Source organism: Phoca vitulina, unplaced genomic scaffold (assembly GCF_004348235.1).
Source record: "Phoca vitulina isolate PV1807 unplaced genomic scaffold, GSC_HSeal_1.0 scaffold71, whole genome shotgun sequence".
In the NCBI taxonomy this organism is placed as follows: Eukaryota; Metazoa; Chordata; class Mammalia; order Carnivora; family Phocidae; genus Phoca; species Phoca vitulina.
In genome coordinates this window covers 5,637,673-5,653,441 of record NW_022589774.1, presented here as the reverse complement: position 1 = coordinate 5,653,441, position 15,769 = coordinate 5,637,673, and the positions used below count along the sequence as shown (strand labels likewise).

At 46.0% G+C, this 15,769-nt stretch overlaps 1 protein-coding gene across 4 annotated transcripts in view; it reads right to left on the bottom strand.

Annotated features, from left to right (window-relative positions):
- The window catches only part of SMYD2 (SET and MYND domain containing 2), a 49,031-nt gene that overhangs the window by 15,336 nt on the left and 17,926 nt on the right, over window positions 1-15,769 (bottom strand). The window contains exons 2-5 of one of the 4 annotated variants that reach the window (XM_032393123.1): window positions 14,784-14,847; window positions 5,976-6,086; window positions 3,256-3,313; window positions 2,415-2,539 (exon numbers count right to left, since the gene is read on the bottom strand). In XM_032393123.1, coding sequence (XP_032249014.1) covers window positions 2,415-2,539; window positions 3,256-3,313; window positions 5,976-6,086; window positions 14,784-14,847 — 358 coding nt within the window. Of the gene's footprint in view, window positions 1-2,414; window positions 2,540-3,255; window positions 3,317-5,975; window positions 6,087-13,047; window positions 13,656-14,783; window positions 14,848-15,769 lie in introns of those variants that run through there. The other 3 variants (XM_032393122.1, XM_032393124.1, XM_032393125.1) reach the window with 3 other exon arrangements.

Here is a 15,769-nt window from a genome sequence, read left to right as displayed (position 1 = left end):
CGTATTCACGTGTATACACACGCACGCACAATCTGAGAATGGATATTACGATTTGATAAAGTCTATAAAGGAATTAATTATTTCAGTTGTGTGTGTGTGAATATATATGTGTGTGTGTGGAGATATATATATATATATTTCTCCTGGATTTTCTGAGTCAGTCCAAATGTCAAAGTTTCTGAGTCATTTTCACCACAAATATACTTCTGCTTGTGAGATCAAGTGCCTTGATTTCTGGTTGTGAAAATAGGGTCCCATATCTCTTACACCAACACTAAGAAGTCATCAGCATACATTACTGTGCTGGAGGAAAAGGGATTCTTTTTTTCACAGCTAGAAGGGAAAATACACTGTATTTATTTCATCTCTCCTGGGTTCTCATATAACCATGCCCCCTCTAGTCCAGAAAAAGAGTCAGGTATCTCATTTTTTTTAAAAACAAATGGCAGATTAGTCAATTCCTCAACTTCCCACTGTCACCCAAATCCACTGTCTTAGGACATTTAGGAAAGTGTGTTGTAAATCCAGGATAATGTGAAAATCAGGAAAATCTACTTTAATGTTCATAAGTGGAATCCATTTTTTTTTTTTTTTTTACCAAGAAAGGCATTTTTTTTTTCTGATGATGACAGTCACAAAATAGAAATATATCTATAATATTATGTCCATCAAGGAATTCATCCAACTGACTGCAGTCATGCTCATGGTGGTTAAAGTGGATCGGAAAACAGATGAAGATTCACTTCAGTCTTTAGAGGTGTAATTTTTGAAGTGGAAGAATTATGGGCGCTTTTTAATCTTTTTCTTCTTTTTAGTGTTTAAGATTTTATTTATTTATTTGAGAGAGCGAGTGAGCGTGTGCACGTGCTGGTGGGGGAGGGGTAGAGGGACAAGCAGACTCCCCACTGAGCAGGGAGTCCGAGGTGGGGTCCCAAGACCCTGGGATCATGACCTGAGCCTCAGGCAGACGCTTAACCAACTGAGCCACCCAGGCGCTCCCTTTTGAGTGTTTTCTTAAGTTATACACACTCATTGTAGAAAATTCAGAAATTTTCTACAACTCAGGAGATAATCACCTGTGAACTTCTACTGAATCTTTTTTTTAACATATCTATGTGTATTTTCATATTATATACATTTTTATCCTGCTTTTACACTTACAGCTATATCAATGTTTTGCACATCTTTAGACATTCATTGAAACAAAACATAGAGGCCATATAACCTTCCATCATAAGGCTATGCCATAATTTATTTTCCAAACTCCTGTACTGCTGGCCATTTATATTTCCTTTTTTGTTTTACTTTTTTTTTCAGTTTTAAAAAGAACCCCACAATAGACCACTGGCGTGTCAATTACTGTCCATAGTCTCTGATAACTTCTTTAGGACAGATTCCTGGAAAGAGAATTACTGGGTCAAAGGGTACACAGGCGAAGCTGATTCTGTTCTAAGACCAAGATGGGTAAGCAGCCACCCGAGGTCTTTTGTGGAGCTAGAGACGGAAGGTTCTGGCAGGGGAACGTAGCTGTGTGCACCCATTCAACAGTCTTGCCGTATTTCTCTCTCTGGGCAGGTCACCTTCAACTACAGGTTCGGCTTGTAGGGGAAGACGCAGGCTATGTAAGGGAGAAAAATCCGACCCGGCAAGTCGGGCCAGGAAGAACCACCCTCGCCGTGAGAGCAGCATCTCTGCACCCAGACTGCGCGCAGACACGGAGTGATCGCCGCACCTTCTTCTTCTGTTCCAGCCGTGCCTACGTCATAGCCTCTCCACACGGCTGGTTTCCAGGGCCTCGATCACTTCTAAGTTGCTCTTATCTAGAAGTCTCTCTAATTTTTTTATCAGATCTGCTTTTGGTAAACATAGACTTCGCTAAAGACGTCTTACCGTCCGTAAAGACTAACTGTCCCGAGACCCACTCGGGCTCCTCTCTGTGGTGACGCTCCTTCCTAGGGCTATCTGAGAGGGCCTCCCTCTTGGGCACATCTGGGTTTGCCTATGCTTTATCAACACAGTGTTGGTAGAAGAAAACACTACTGTCAGAATGGAAGGTTTAAGAGAAGAAACATAAAATTGAATGTGGGAACCTCAAATGGTCTTTCCTTTCACAGAGCGTCTAGCAGGCCACAGTACTGGAGCGCTGACAACCCCTCTGTTGGCATAAACTCTTTCTGTGGCAAGAGGCAGAGGTCAGGTAAATTACCTATGTACCACCCATCAAGGAGGGCCAGCTCAAGGTCTGCTCAAGGTCACCTAGCAGGGCTATGCAAAACAGGGTCCAACAGGTCAACAGCCTTGTCATTACAGAAGCCATCAGTCTATTTCCGTTCATCTTTACCGAGTGTGTGCTGGGGAGAGGGACTTGGGCAGGGAAAGGCTAGCGGAGGGTCACCGGATGCTGGCATTCTTACCTGTGCAAAGAGGACCACCAAGCTATCACTGTCCGGGAATTCAAGGTGCTTGGAGTAAAAGTGATGAAGTGCAGCAATATCACTCTGAATCAAGTCTTTCTTCTCATTGTCTAATTTATCCAGATCTGGGGATAAGCAAACCATTATTCACCAGGTAGAAAACTCTGGCTTTCTAACTACATCCTTGTCTTACTGTAAATGGCATGGAGGGAGGAAAAACAAAAACAAAAACCCATGGAGCCCCCAGAAAATATTCTTCCCCATTACTTGGTGTAACTGATAAATTCTAAGCAAAGAAAAGCATGCTATTTCGTTCTTCTCTTCCTCTGACAGCTGGAAGTCACTCAGGACATGAAATTTCAACTGATCGTGAGCAATGAGGTCAGGAATGAATGCCTAGCGCTGATAAGCAGCCTCGGTCTAGTGTGACCCCCTCCCCCCACCACTAGCCCTGGAATCTGTGTCATGGTCAAGGAGCTAGACAGCCCTGATTTAATGCCTTTCAGTAAGGACACCAGCTGTTTACAGGACTGCAATTCAGTGAAGATACAAAAATATTCAGCATGCCAGGAGAGCCAGCAGGAGATAGCTCGGGATGCAGCAATTCATCTGAGAGTTCCTACTTCCCCCTAATGATTTCCTAGTCATCATGTCAATTCAGGGGGGGAAAAAAAAAAGTTACAGTCATTTCTCAAAACAGGCACATGAGTCAAAGTAGAAACTATTCCTTAAAATCCCCAGTACCACGAGGAATACGAGCTTCCTGTGCCTTTCCCCAACCCTGCCTCGTCCACAGACGTGTTGCTGCAACAACTGCTCGGCCAGTCACAGACAGACTTACGTGATTCAAACTCCTTCACAGCCAACAGCTTCTCGGAAGGTGTTCGCTCTGGGTGCATCTGCTAGTAATCGGGAAGAAATCACACAGATGGAGATGTTAACCACCAGGGCAAAGAGTAGTGCTTTCACTGTTACATCGACATGAAGGAAGAGCACTGATTCTCAATGGAGCAAAGAAGACTCTCCCAGGAGTCCTGCCATCAGGCGCCGAGAGTGTCTGCCCAACGCCCAAATCGGAAAGACTCTTCCAGAAAACTTTCTAAAGCGGCTGCCACATTCCTGACACCCTGACAGTGAGACGTGCACAGAGTAGGCTCAAAGATGCCTGCTACGGGAAAGAAGAGTGGCGAGAAATCAACTTTTTAGGGACCCGACTTAAAAGGACTCTGAGTGTACAGAGGAACCATCCTATTTATTATTTCTCCTTCTAAAAAGGAACAAAATCAAACCCCCCATCCATTTTACACTTTCTTTAAGCATAGGCTAAAATGATCTCAAATTCTGTGTTTCAAAAAGAACACTTTTGGTGGTATCTGTGAGCCCAGATTCACTTTAAACGTGTTGCTGGCTTTGTTCTAGACACCCCAAGAGGAGCTAACAATAGTAAACCTGCTAGGCTTTGAGAACATGAATAAACTTGGTGTTGACAAGAGTTCAAAAGCAGAGCTCAAGAGCTGGCCTGAGGCCGTGTCTTTGTCATCTGGCTATTCAATCTGGGGATACAGGTGGTCTAGCAGGACGCTCTCACCTCCCTAGTTAACATGTTAAGCTTCCCCTTGGTAGTTGGGTAGCCTGTCTCCCCTAATCCTTTGCAAGCCACTAGAATACAAATGGTCTGGTTTTTCTAATCATCAAGTCCTACTGAGATGAAAAGATGGCCAGGTAACTTTTAATTTAATAGACTATCAGTAGTAATAGTAATTATAATACAAGTTGAATGAAACTGGCATAAACTCATCAGGGCCTTCAGACCACCCCTCCTGGTGCCAAAACATTTCCATTGTTCTTTTTTGGAGCAGAAATCTTCCATTCACAGGATACATTTCTGTAAGATTAGTTAAGTCATCTTGCCTGGGAAAGCTTTTCATTCAGGAAAGTACACCAGCTTCTTCTGAATTCTTAACCACAATACTATAAATGCCACCAAAGAGTGTGAGGCGGGCAGGGGAGAACCAGCAGACTGGGCACCGCACCCTTCCCAAAACACTCACAGATCTTACTGCGATGGCCTGTTCACCCTGACACCACGCCCAGGCACACCACCTCCTACCCTTTCCTCCTGACCAAGAACTCAGCATATATTTAAAAGATAATTGTTAGTAAGGACTCAAAAGTTAACATCCTCCTAGGAAAACAGTTTGGATGTTTTTGATCTCACCCTACAGGCAACCCTTGAATCCTCTGCTTATCCCGGAGCGGATGAAGTGGCATTTCAGCAAGCACCTGACCCACGCCGCACATAATGGAACAATGACCTCAGAGTTTGGAAATGTTCTACCTCTGTTTATGCGGCCCAGAATCCTAACTTGGGCCGGGGACAGATATGTACCAATCATTACAATCCCATTTGGCTTAGATAAAAAATAGGAAGTTTTAAAGGGAGGCAGGGTGGCAGGTATAAAGAAGAAGTGGATGAAATTTCAGCTTCAAGACCTGTACAGTATTGGGACACCTGGGTGGCTCAGTTGGTTAAGCAGCTGCCTTCGGCTCAGGTCATGAAGTCCCAAGGTCCTGGGATGGAGTCCCGCATTGGGCTCCCTGCTTCTCCCTCTGCCTGCCACTTCTCTTGCTTGTGCTCGCTCTGACAAATAAATAAAATCTTAAAAAAAAAAAAAAAAGACATGTACAGTACAGAAGCCCTGCCACCAACTTCTTAGTAGCAAGCACCTCCTCGATACGAGCAGGCACCTCTGCAGATCTATGCCTTCTAAGCACCATACAGCCTATTACACTGTGTCACAAGGACATGTCCTACGGTACTTCTCCCCCATCTTTTAGTTTGGTCCTTTGGAGATCCGGCACCTCATTAGCCCTCAGTCAGTACGGACTGACCAAAAAAAGGCGGAGGATTCCAGTCCTGGTATCATCTTTGGAGGAAACTGTTCATGGCCATCATCTGTTCCCCTTGGGGGCATTTCTTTCTCTACTACTTCTTTCTTTTACCCTCTTCCTCTCTCACTTTGCCTCGATTTCTACTTTTTTCCACTCCTTCCCCTTCTCCTTCGCATCTGCCATGCTGGCTGTTCCATCCCGTTCCCTGCCTGCCTAGATGAGAGCAAGTAAAGAGACGGCGATGGGGAGGAACAGGACACTGCTGGGAGGAGGGACAGGGAGCAGTCCAGGTGTCAGAAAGAAAGGGGAAAATCACAAAGCTTCTCAGGCCAGTCTGGTTCCCTAAGATGCTCCAGTTATTTTCACTCAGGTCTTCACGCTGTGAAAGGCCGTATTTTTCTATGTAAACCTGTCTCATAAAAAAAAGTTCAGAATTTAACAGCTGTGGCTGCATTCCTGACCTGGGGTAAGTGACATCCTCATTGCACAGGGCAAACAACAAACCAGCTTCTGCCTGGAGTGTTATTCCCACGCCTGTCCATAGGGACGTGACGGGAAATAGAGTCCAAGAATGTTTAACAAGAGACGATCACCACAGGCCACTCATCTTTCTGACCTTTAAGGAAAAGAAAAAAGAAAGTACACTTGAACACCATCCCATTTCCTCACCTGTTTGGCCAGAATCCTTGCAGTTAGCCTTACAGTCTCTGAGGGATTCCAGTTTTCCCCAAAAACAACCATGGGAGAACATTCCAGCTTGTGCATGGGCCAATCTTCTTTCTGGGAAGGTTAAAAAAAAAAAAAGATTAAACACACACACACAGGAATAAAGTTCAAGAAGAGAGGATGCAGTAAGTCCTTCTAGTTAAGGTCAAGTGAAATATGTTTCCTTTTGGAAAACACGGTGAAGCTCACAAAAGCTAGAGACAAAAACATCCTTTAAGATAGAGACGGTTATATGACCTTGACTCGGGCCTGGCCAAGGTTGTTGGGATGAGAAAATCTGCTTTGTGTTTTTTCATCAAGCCTCTCGTCTTTCTGCAGCCTCTCATTATTCCAAACAACGCACACGGCTTTCCATTATCTGTGGGAGTTGTCAAACTGCAGCGGTGAGTGATTTGGGGTATTAGCCATTGATCTGGCCCTGCTCCCTCACAGTCCTGTTCTGCTTCTGTTCTCACATCAGGGCAAATCACTGAGAGCTGCACTCAGCAACTAGTCTCCTTTTATAGGTGACAAAAACAAAACACAAATGAAGGCTTTGATAGGGGCCCCCAAAGAGTCTGGCAGAGGAAACTACTGGGCATATTCAGGAATACAGATTCCCTGAAGATTCGTTTGACAACATAGGGACATTGTATTTCTTTTTGTCCCGTCTTGATGCTCTTATGCTCCAGGCTGAGGCACAAAGGGTATGTGCTCACTATTGGCAGGGTAGAGACACTGTCCGTGGGGATGGGCGAGGCTGAGGGAGGAAGGACACCATGGTCCTGTGGTGGCCATGGAGGACAGGAGTCTGAGGGCTAGGGGAGGAGCTGAAGATGCCCTCACTGGTGGCAAGGGTGGGAGGATGACTGAGAACGGACTGGACATCATGGAGGCCATTGCTGATTGACAAGAACCAGCGGTGCTGGCATGATGGGGTCAGGGGTAGGTGGGGGTGTAGGGGGGACTCCAGGGAGAGCCAAAGCAGAGCTGGAAACTGGGAGGAATGGGTGAAGGCTTGGGGGTGAAAGGAGGAGGGAGGATGACTTTTGAGGTGGGAAATATCACAGCACATGATATACGGATGGGAGTCTGCAGACACGCTCTCTCTCAATGGAAGTGGGCATGTCCTGTTCTTCCCTCAGCCTTCCCCACCTCAGAAAACAGCGAGTCTGTTCTTTCAGATGCTCAGGCTAGAACCCGGGGTCATTCCTGCCGCCTGTCTCCCCTCCCACACTCCCCAATCACTCCAGCACATCCATTTTCCCTGCCTTTGAACAGACCTAGAACCTGATCACCCCTCGTCACCCCACCTTCCTACCCTGCTGCAGCCCCAACACCTCCCACCACCAGTACTGCGCATGCCACTGCGCATGCCTCCTACCCGGATGCCTGCTTCTGCCCCTGCGGACAAGGCTCAACAGAGCAGCAGGCTAGTCGATCCTGCTACACAGAACTAAGATCATGCCAGTTCTCAGCTCAGAACCTTCTAATGGCTTCTCATCTCAGAGCAAAAGGCAAGGGGCTTAAAGATGACTGAGAAGCCACTCATGATGGGAGCCCCCCCGCCCCCCCCTCTACTCCTCTGACCTAATCACCTTCTACCATGCTCTCTCTCACCTCAGCCCCCCGGCTGCTCCTTACACAGACCGTGCATACTCCTGCCTTAAGACCTTTTGCACCTGCTGTACTCCTGGCTAGTGCCCTCTTCCCCTTGATACCCATTTTGCTCCCTAACCCTTCCACATCTCTGGCTCAAACGTCACCTTCTCAAATGCCTGCCATGAATACCCTACTAAAAATAGCACATGCCCATCCCTGTCCACTTCCTTGCTCTCTACTTCTTCTTAGGCACTTCTCACCACCTGATATACTACATATTTATTAGTTTTTTAGTATCTGTCTCCCCCTATTAAAATAAAGAAACTCGGTCTGGTGTGGGTTTTTTCCCACATTTATAACCCCAGAAGCTAGAACAGGGCCTTGCATTTACGAGGTCCTCGATAAAGTTGCTGCAAGAATGAAGATGTCTCCTTGTCCCCTGCCCCCCACCCCCACCCCAAGAAGGAAGGACACGACGTCACTTCATGATTTAATGCGCTACGTGGCACAGGCCATTGGCTCAAGTTCTGTGCCAAGATGTTAAATAACGCCCTGCCGAATATAACTAAAAGTAGGGAGAGAAAGAAATGACAAGATATGCACAAGGGAGAAGGGGATGTGTTTTTAGCCAAAGCCTGAAATGAGAGCAGGGTGATCAGGCAAAGAGGGAAAGACCAAGAAGGCTTCAGGGCTTGGGGCATCTGAGGGGAACGGGGACCCCCAGCTGGAGACAGATGGATAATTAACAACCATGAGCACGTGTCCAGGGTGAAACCAGGAATCCTAAGAGAAGGCCTTTGCAGGGCCTTTGAGATACTGGTTTCCTGGACAGTAGGGCTTGTCATCGGTGTTCAACAACAATGACTGGGAGAAGGAAGTTTAATACTAACCTTTCTTACCATGATTTATCTATTATTTAGTAATAGAATTCATTAACAGCATATAAAATCAATGTTAATATCAGCAACACACAATGCTGACATTTACTGATGTGAATGTCCTCAAAGGGAAGGGAGCCTCTGGGAGGAGAGCAGAGTGCTGTCAAGTCAGTGGACCCTGGTCTGGGGCTCAGGAAACCTGCTTTCTGACCCCCGCTCTGCAGCTATGTGACACCAGGCGGACCTCTTAATCCCTCCGCAGCTGTACCCTTGGCTGTCAATAACGTAATCCCTAAGTTACTTGGCAGGTCCAGAATTCTGAGGCTATGATTTGACACCTTCCGACAGTGATAATGAGATCGGAAGCCTGAAGAGGACCAAGACACGTAAGACCTTCGTACGGGGACAATCAGGCATCCGTGCAACCACAAAGGGTCCCCGTCAGAATCCAATCAGCTCATTCACGAGAAGCATTTAAAACAGCGCCTGGCATGTGGTGCACCCTTAAAACACGTGGGTACCTGTTCATTCACTCGTTTGTTCGTTCGTTCGCTCACTTATTCATTCATTCAATGAGCCCCGCAACTGACCCTGGAGGCAGGGAGGGGAGTAGTAGTCTCGGACGTGAAGTAGTTTGTGACTGTGTCTGGAGACACGTATGTGACACAGATCCACACAGCCATGAAATCAGAGCGCAATAAATTCACTGAAGTGTGCAATCACGGACGTGTCATCAAGGGAAATGTCCCCAGATAAGTTGTCACCTTCTTCGGGAAGGTGGTGAGAGATGTGGATGAAGGGAGGAATGACAGAGATGCACCTCCACAGCACTGCTCTGTTTTAATTCTTTAAAAAACAAAAAAAAGGTGGGAGGGAGGCTATCACGTGGCAGGAGCGTCAGTGAGGTTCTGGGAGCATCAGGACGTGCCGTCTTCTGTCACAGGGATGGTCCACGTACCGGAGAGAATCTGACAGTGGCAACTTGCCCTGGTTTTGACTAGAAAAACTTAAATAATCAGAATGGACAAAATTGAAAAAAAAAATTAGGCTATCCTGATGAATAGGAATGAATAGTATCAATGAATACTTTTTGTTTTGTTTTGTTGTGCTTTAGTATTGGGGCGGTTTCTTCGTACACAGAGTGGTTTTGCAAAGGCTTATGCTTTTTAAAACATTTTTGTCAGTTTTTCTAAAACTTTTTCAAGTATTTTTCTTCAAAAGTCAAGCTATTTCTCCTGTCCTAATTGCAATCTTTTTACAATTTTATGTAAATGTGGATCCTATTTGTCCAGAAAAGTAATATACAAATAAACGGACAGGAAAGACTCAGACAGATACCAAAGTGCTAATAGTGATTTTCTTGGAAGGACAAGATTATGGATCCTCTTTCTGTTCTCATATCAGACTATACTTTCTGATTTTTCTAAAATGAGCATAGATTATTTGTGCAATGAAATTAAATAATTAAATCTATGTAAAAGGAAGATACAGAAATTGCTGTACCCTTTTTAAACTTCAAAGTCATTTTCAGCCAATGTAGTAACTGCTCTGCATGATTTTCCTGTTTGTGCACAGACAAAAATGCTTCAAGACGAAAAAAGAGTTGTAAAATTGTCTCATGGTGAATGCTGGTGCACCCTGGAAGAAACGACTGACTGTTATTTTGTCCAGTTTTCTGCTGAGCGAAAGATAATGCTGTCTGCCTGGACAAGGAGATTGGGTTTTTATTGCGAAGTCCCCTTTCCTAACTCTTGCACCTGGCATTTCTCATGCTATAATGGAGCTTTCAAAACAGAGGTAGTCTATGTGGACAAATGCATGGGACTTCCTGAAATGTGGAACAGTAAGAAAACCTCATGGGATTTCTGCTGCCACTAACATTTCATCAAGGGGAAGAGTGCAAAAGGAGTCAGGTGCACACTGACCAACTCACACGAAGGTGACTGAGGCTGCTGAGCCCCCATCACAAGGATATGTGCTTTGTTTTATGTTCCCCTGCAAGAGCCATGGGATGGGCTCATTCATTCATCCACATGTTTTCCTACCGGTGATGTAAAACATTTAGAGAAAAGAGTGATCAAGTTCAAGATGCTTCCTAGGTTTGGGTTAAGGAACCAAAGTGAATTTAACCAGGATTGAACCTACAACTCTGGCCCCATTCACTAAATCACCCATAACAACAAGAAGGTCAGATGAGCATTTCTTAGGCATCTTCTACACTTCAGTTACTTTCGCGTCAATGACGAATGTCACACATTTTCTCACGTCCTTAGTCACAAGCTCCTCACACATGCTTTTTTATCCCCATCAGGGCACGCCCCTTACTTTCAAAAACACACTCACAACCCCACCTCCGTTTACGCATCACAAATAGTTTCTTCTCTATTTGTTAATGTTAAGAAATAATACCCTAGAAAGTTCTATTCTACAATGAGTCCTCTATAAATTAACTTTGTAAAACTCTTCTCTTGAACATGTCATGGTGCAATTTAATGAAGAAGTCTAAGTGAGGAAATAATATCCTTAGCTTTCCAGGCATATTTATAAAAATAAATATAGTTCATTAAAACACACTGGTTACAAAATAAGCCTAACTAAAAAGGAACTTCTATTTCTTTTATGTTTCCTCCCATTATCCTTTCATGCATCATCAATTAAAATCTTTCCTCTGGCAGGATCACACGGAGTCAAGTGAATGAAGAGAAAAGTAAATGGGACAAGATATCACCAAATTGTATAAAATAAAGCGAAATCCTAAAGCACTGCAGTTAGAGAGAGGGCTTGGGGAGAGTGCACGTAGTGGCTGGGGTCTACGGAGATGCTGTACTCCCTGGGAAGAGGACACCCTCGGGGAGGAGTGTGTGCCTTAGCACTCTTGGGGAGATTTTTGGCAAAGACGACACCAGAAGGGGCTCTCCCCTTTCACGTCCACTGAAGGCCACTTCTCTTTGACACGCTCCCATAGTGGCCCCTCTTCCCGAGGGCCCTCAGGGACCCCCAAGCACGGTGCTGGAAAGTGGTGACAGCCTTCCGCCAGCAGTCTGTACAGCCTAGTCCCCACTTCTGCCACTGTGACCTTGGGCAGGTCACCCAACCACTTGTGGCCACTGTTTTCTTCTCTACTCACATGCTGGACCCATTAACCTTCACTCTGACCCCCACCCCACCTCTGCTGTTTGATGCCCAGGCCTGCACCCCAGGTGGGCGGGGTCTATGTGGTCGTGGGGAGCAGCCGAGGGCCCTGGTGTCTTAGGTGGAGAATCACTCAGTCACCTGCCTCTTCCCATCGATGCCCTTGTTTTGTACAGCACAGCTCCCCCTTTGATCCCACCCAAGCACCCCCTTAGGAGGAACCCTGAACACACTTTTATCTGGAGCAAATGCCCCAGATTCCTCCCTAATGATTTTATGTATGAAGCTCCGGAACTACCATTTCTTTCTAGGCACTTTTATTAAACTCTTAGGACCATTCTAGGTCATTACAATCCACTGCCCTGCTCTTACTTAGTTCTTCAGCACAAAAGCATGGCAAACCTCAATGGCCATTAACCTCTCCCTTCAACAAAAGGAGACAGGTGAAACTTACAGATGAAATCCAGTCTGTCACCTCTAGCAACAAGTGGTATCAGGAACCAGGTATCACTTGTCATCTAGGAGGGTACTTTGGCCACTAGATACTTCACAGAAGCATAGCAAAATTGAATTGCAGAAGTACTCTCCAGGGCTGATGGGGCCCTGGCCCAAACACTGGGTAACTAGCAGGGAAGACCCTCCATCATGAGGTTGGACATAGCAAGCTGCCTTGGCCGAAGGCCTTTGAACGTGACTCAGCATCACAGAGCAGTACCCTCCACTCCAGGCTTCCCTGCTACCCAAGCAAGCTCATTAAGATTTGACTGCCCATACAATGTACAGACTGTCAAACTGAATGTACAGACTGTCAAACTGCTTGTGGTAAAGTGATACGCAGGCATCCTGGTACATCCAGGCCGGCATCTTTGGTTCGTGCAAACCCCCCTAGGGAGAGCGCCCCTCACTGTGTGCTCACAGATGAGCTTTCTGAGTCTGCAGCTTTGGGAAACTAGGTCCTGAAGGGCAGGGGACCCACATGGGCCACCTTGAAAACCCCATTGGACCACAATGGTTCATCAAAATAGTGTCATCCAGGGAGGCGTAATGGAAGAGTTAGCAGCATGATCGGAAGACCCAGAGATAACTTGGCATCTCACGCAGTCCGATACTTTCTATTAGTGCAGTGTTTACAGTGAATCAGAGAAGTTAAGACTCATTTTGTAACAAGCATGACTCACACAACAGTACACCATTAGTGTTCTCAGGTTTTTAGAATCCATCCATTCTCTTGGGGTAAAAGAAACAAAAACAAAAAACCCAAGTCCATCAAATCTAAAGTATGCTGTATACTTTATTCTTTGCACAGAGCTAAGCTTCGGTCCAGCCTAAATTACTGTCATAGTATTTCCCATATGTCCTCACACCTGTCCACAGCGTCATGATTATAGAGAGCTTTCATAGATCTCATATCACTAGGCCCCTACCATTTGTCAGGATAGGCACTATTGCCTTCATTCATGTGTGAAGAAACTGAGCTCAGAGAGGTCCTGTGGCTTGTCAAGTTCATGGAGATAGTAGATTGCAGAGATAGGATCATCTTCTATTCCGTGTTACATTGTCTGAACTCTATGTGATATTCCTATCTTGCTTCTCTAAAGAACCAGAATGTAATGAGTTAATTTTTCTAGAAGTATTTAACTTAAATATAGAAAGAACTAACTTATCATTCCTGGAATCAAATCATGGAATTCCCAGGGCTCACTGATCTCCCCAGCACCAAAGCAATCCAACCACAGAATGTTCTATCCACAACTGGTAGGAGCAAAGTATGATCTCTCCTCCTCAAAAGAAGTCACACTCCCTGAAAACTCAGTGATAAGCCCCTTTATATTCTCGCTGTCACACAGGCTGCCCATCTCTGGAAGCCTGCAGTGGGAGACATAGGGGAGTGGGCTGTGCACAGGGTCTGCAGAGCAAAGGGAGATGTCCCCAGGCCAATGGCTCAGCCTGTGCTTCATTCCAGCAAGGGGCCCGTGTGACTGGAGCTCTATGGTCAGATGGAACATCAGGGCTCAGCAACCTCTCCCACTGATAAATAACAATGCTCTTTGGGGACTTTTCAGAGGCCAACTGCATAGGGAGAAGAGAAAGAAAACAATGAAGTAGTGACTAATCAGAAATAGATCAGGGAAGGCGGTGGGGGGGGGGGGGGGGGGGGGGGGGGGGAGAGTGTGGGAGGTAAATGACACCAAACCTGGCAAGAACAATCACCAAATAAAGAGGTAAAGACTATGGAGAAAATCCTGTCACTTAGAGCCACTGTTTAATAGCATCAGCATTTCCCAGGGTCTATGAATAGGTTTCCATTTAAAAAAATAAAAATAGACTAAGGAGGGTATACAGATGTTAAAGATCATATTCTCCCTAAATTCAAATTGTTAGAACATGGAATGCGTTTTCTGTGGAATACCTATGAACATTCAGTGAAACATTCAGAATCTAGCAGACAAGTATGGAAAACAACACTCCTAGTCCCTCAAAGAGCTACCAAGAGTTCCTCCAAACTCCTCCTTGAGCTTCCCACTCCCACGTTACAGGATTCCCTGGAGACTTACCCATCGAACCAGATGGCCCACGGTCTACATGCAGCCCGCCTCCTGAGCCTGCCCAACCCTGGCTGCTTCCAAGGCACCAGCTCCAAGTACAGATTCGGAGCAGCCACCCCCGGGCTGTGCCAGGGGCTCACTGAAGTCTAGCTGGACTCAGACCGGGTTTGAACAGGCCAAGGGCGACATGAGGCCTACTTATGGGGATTTATAAAAATACAGACCTGTGAAGTGTAAAAATTAAAATATTTTAAAGATACCATTTTAGCATTTTTCATTTGTCATCTCCACAGTGTGCCATCTGCTGCTGGTGGCCTTGGGGGCAAACTGTCAACCTTGGTAATACACCTGCCTGCACCCAACATACCCTCCTCCAGTCTTTCCCCTTCTCCTGCACCTGCCTATGGCCCCAGAGTGTCGCTGTCTATCCCTGGCTGCCTGTCAGTCCTGGGCCAGCACTCAGGGGTATCCAGCCGCATCCGAGGCCCAAACTAAGCTTTCCAGGTCTGGCTGCAAAAGGGTGCTGGGAATGGCGTGACAAGGAAAGGACGGACATCAGGGTCCCAATCTTCAGCAGAAACAAGGCCCTCCCTACCAGTTGGCCCAGAACCTACCTGACACTCCACATTGCAGTAAAATGCCTGCTTGCATCTTCCACATTTGGACAATCCTTCTTTCCTTAAAAACAGAAAGGGCACTGTAGTGGCGAGAGGCACAGAAACGTGAAGCTGCACATTTTATCATGCAATAATAAAAGCCATCTGGTCGGGAAGCAGAGCCAAGATTCACCTTACCTTACTCTCCCACTGATAAAGTGGCATTTTCCCAAAGGAGAATTTTGACCAGATTCAGTCCTTGAGTAGCAGTAAGTTAGTCAAACAGTACATGCACCAATGTTTCCCGACCCTGACAGTGGGAAGGGCACCTTCCAAATTGACGAGCGGTGTGCTCTATGACTCATGAGCCTGGCCTGGAACACCAGAGCTTCCACATCACCTGTGGTAGTCTGGGGCAAGTCAAACGCTCTTAGGTCCTGATTTTCTCACGTACTAAAGAGGGTCAGAGATAAACAAAACCATCTTAGAGGTCTGACCTCATACAGACAGAGGATTGGAGGCCACCTGCACTGGTAAAAATGCAGTGTGAGTGACAACCTTTATTATTTAGAAATGCAAGTAAGGCAGAAGATGGAACAGCATAGGTCAATAATTACCATGCTGCCCAGAATGCCAAGTTTAAAAATAATGCAACCCAGGGGTGCCTGGGTGGCTCAGTCGGTTGAGGTCATGATCTCAGGGTTCTATGATTGAGCCCCGCATCAGGCTCTGCACTTAGCGTGGAGTCTGCTTACGATTTTCTCTCTCCCTCTCCCTCTGCCCCTCCCCCCACTCAAAATACATATATGTGTGTGTGTATATATATATGTATGTATGCATATGTACAATGCAACTCCGCAAGCAGAGACATATTCTTGGATAAAACATTACTGGATGTCAGGGCACCTGGGTGGCTCAGTGGTTAAGTGTCTGCCTTCGGCTCAGGTCATGATCCCAGGGTCCTGGGGTCGAGCCCCGCTTCGGGCTCCCTGATCAGCGAGAAG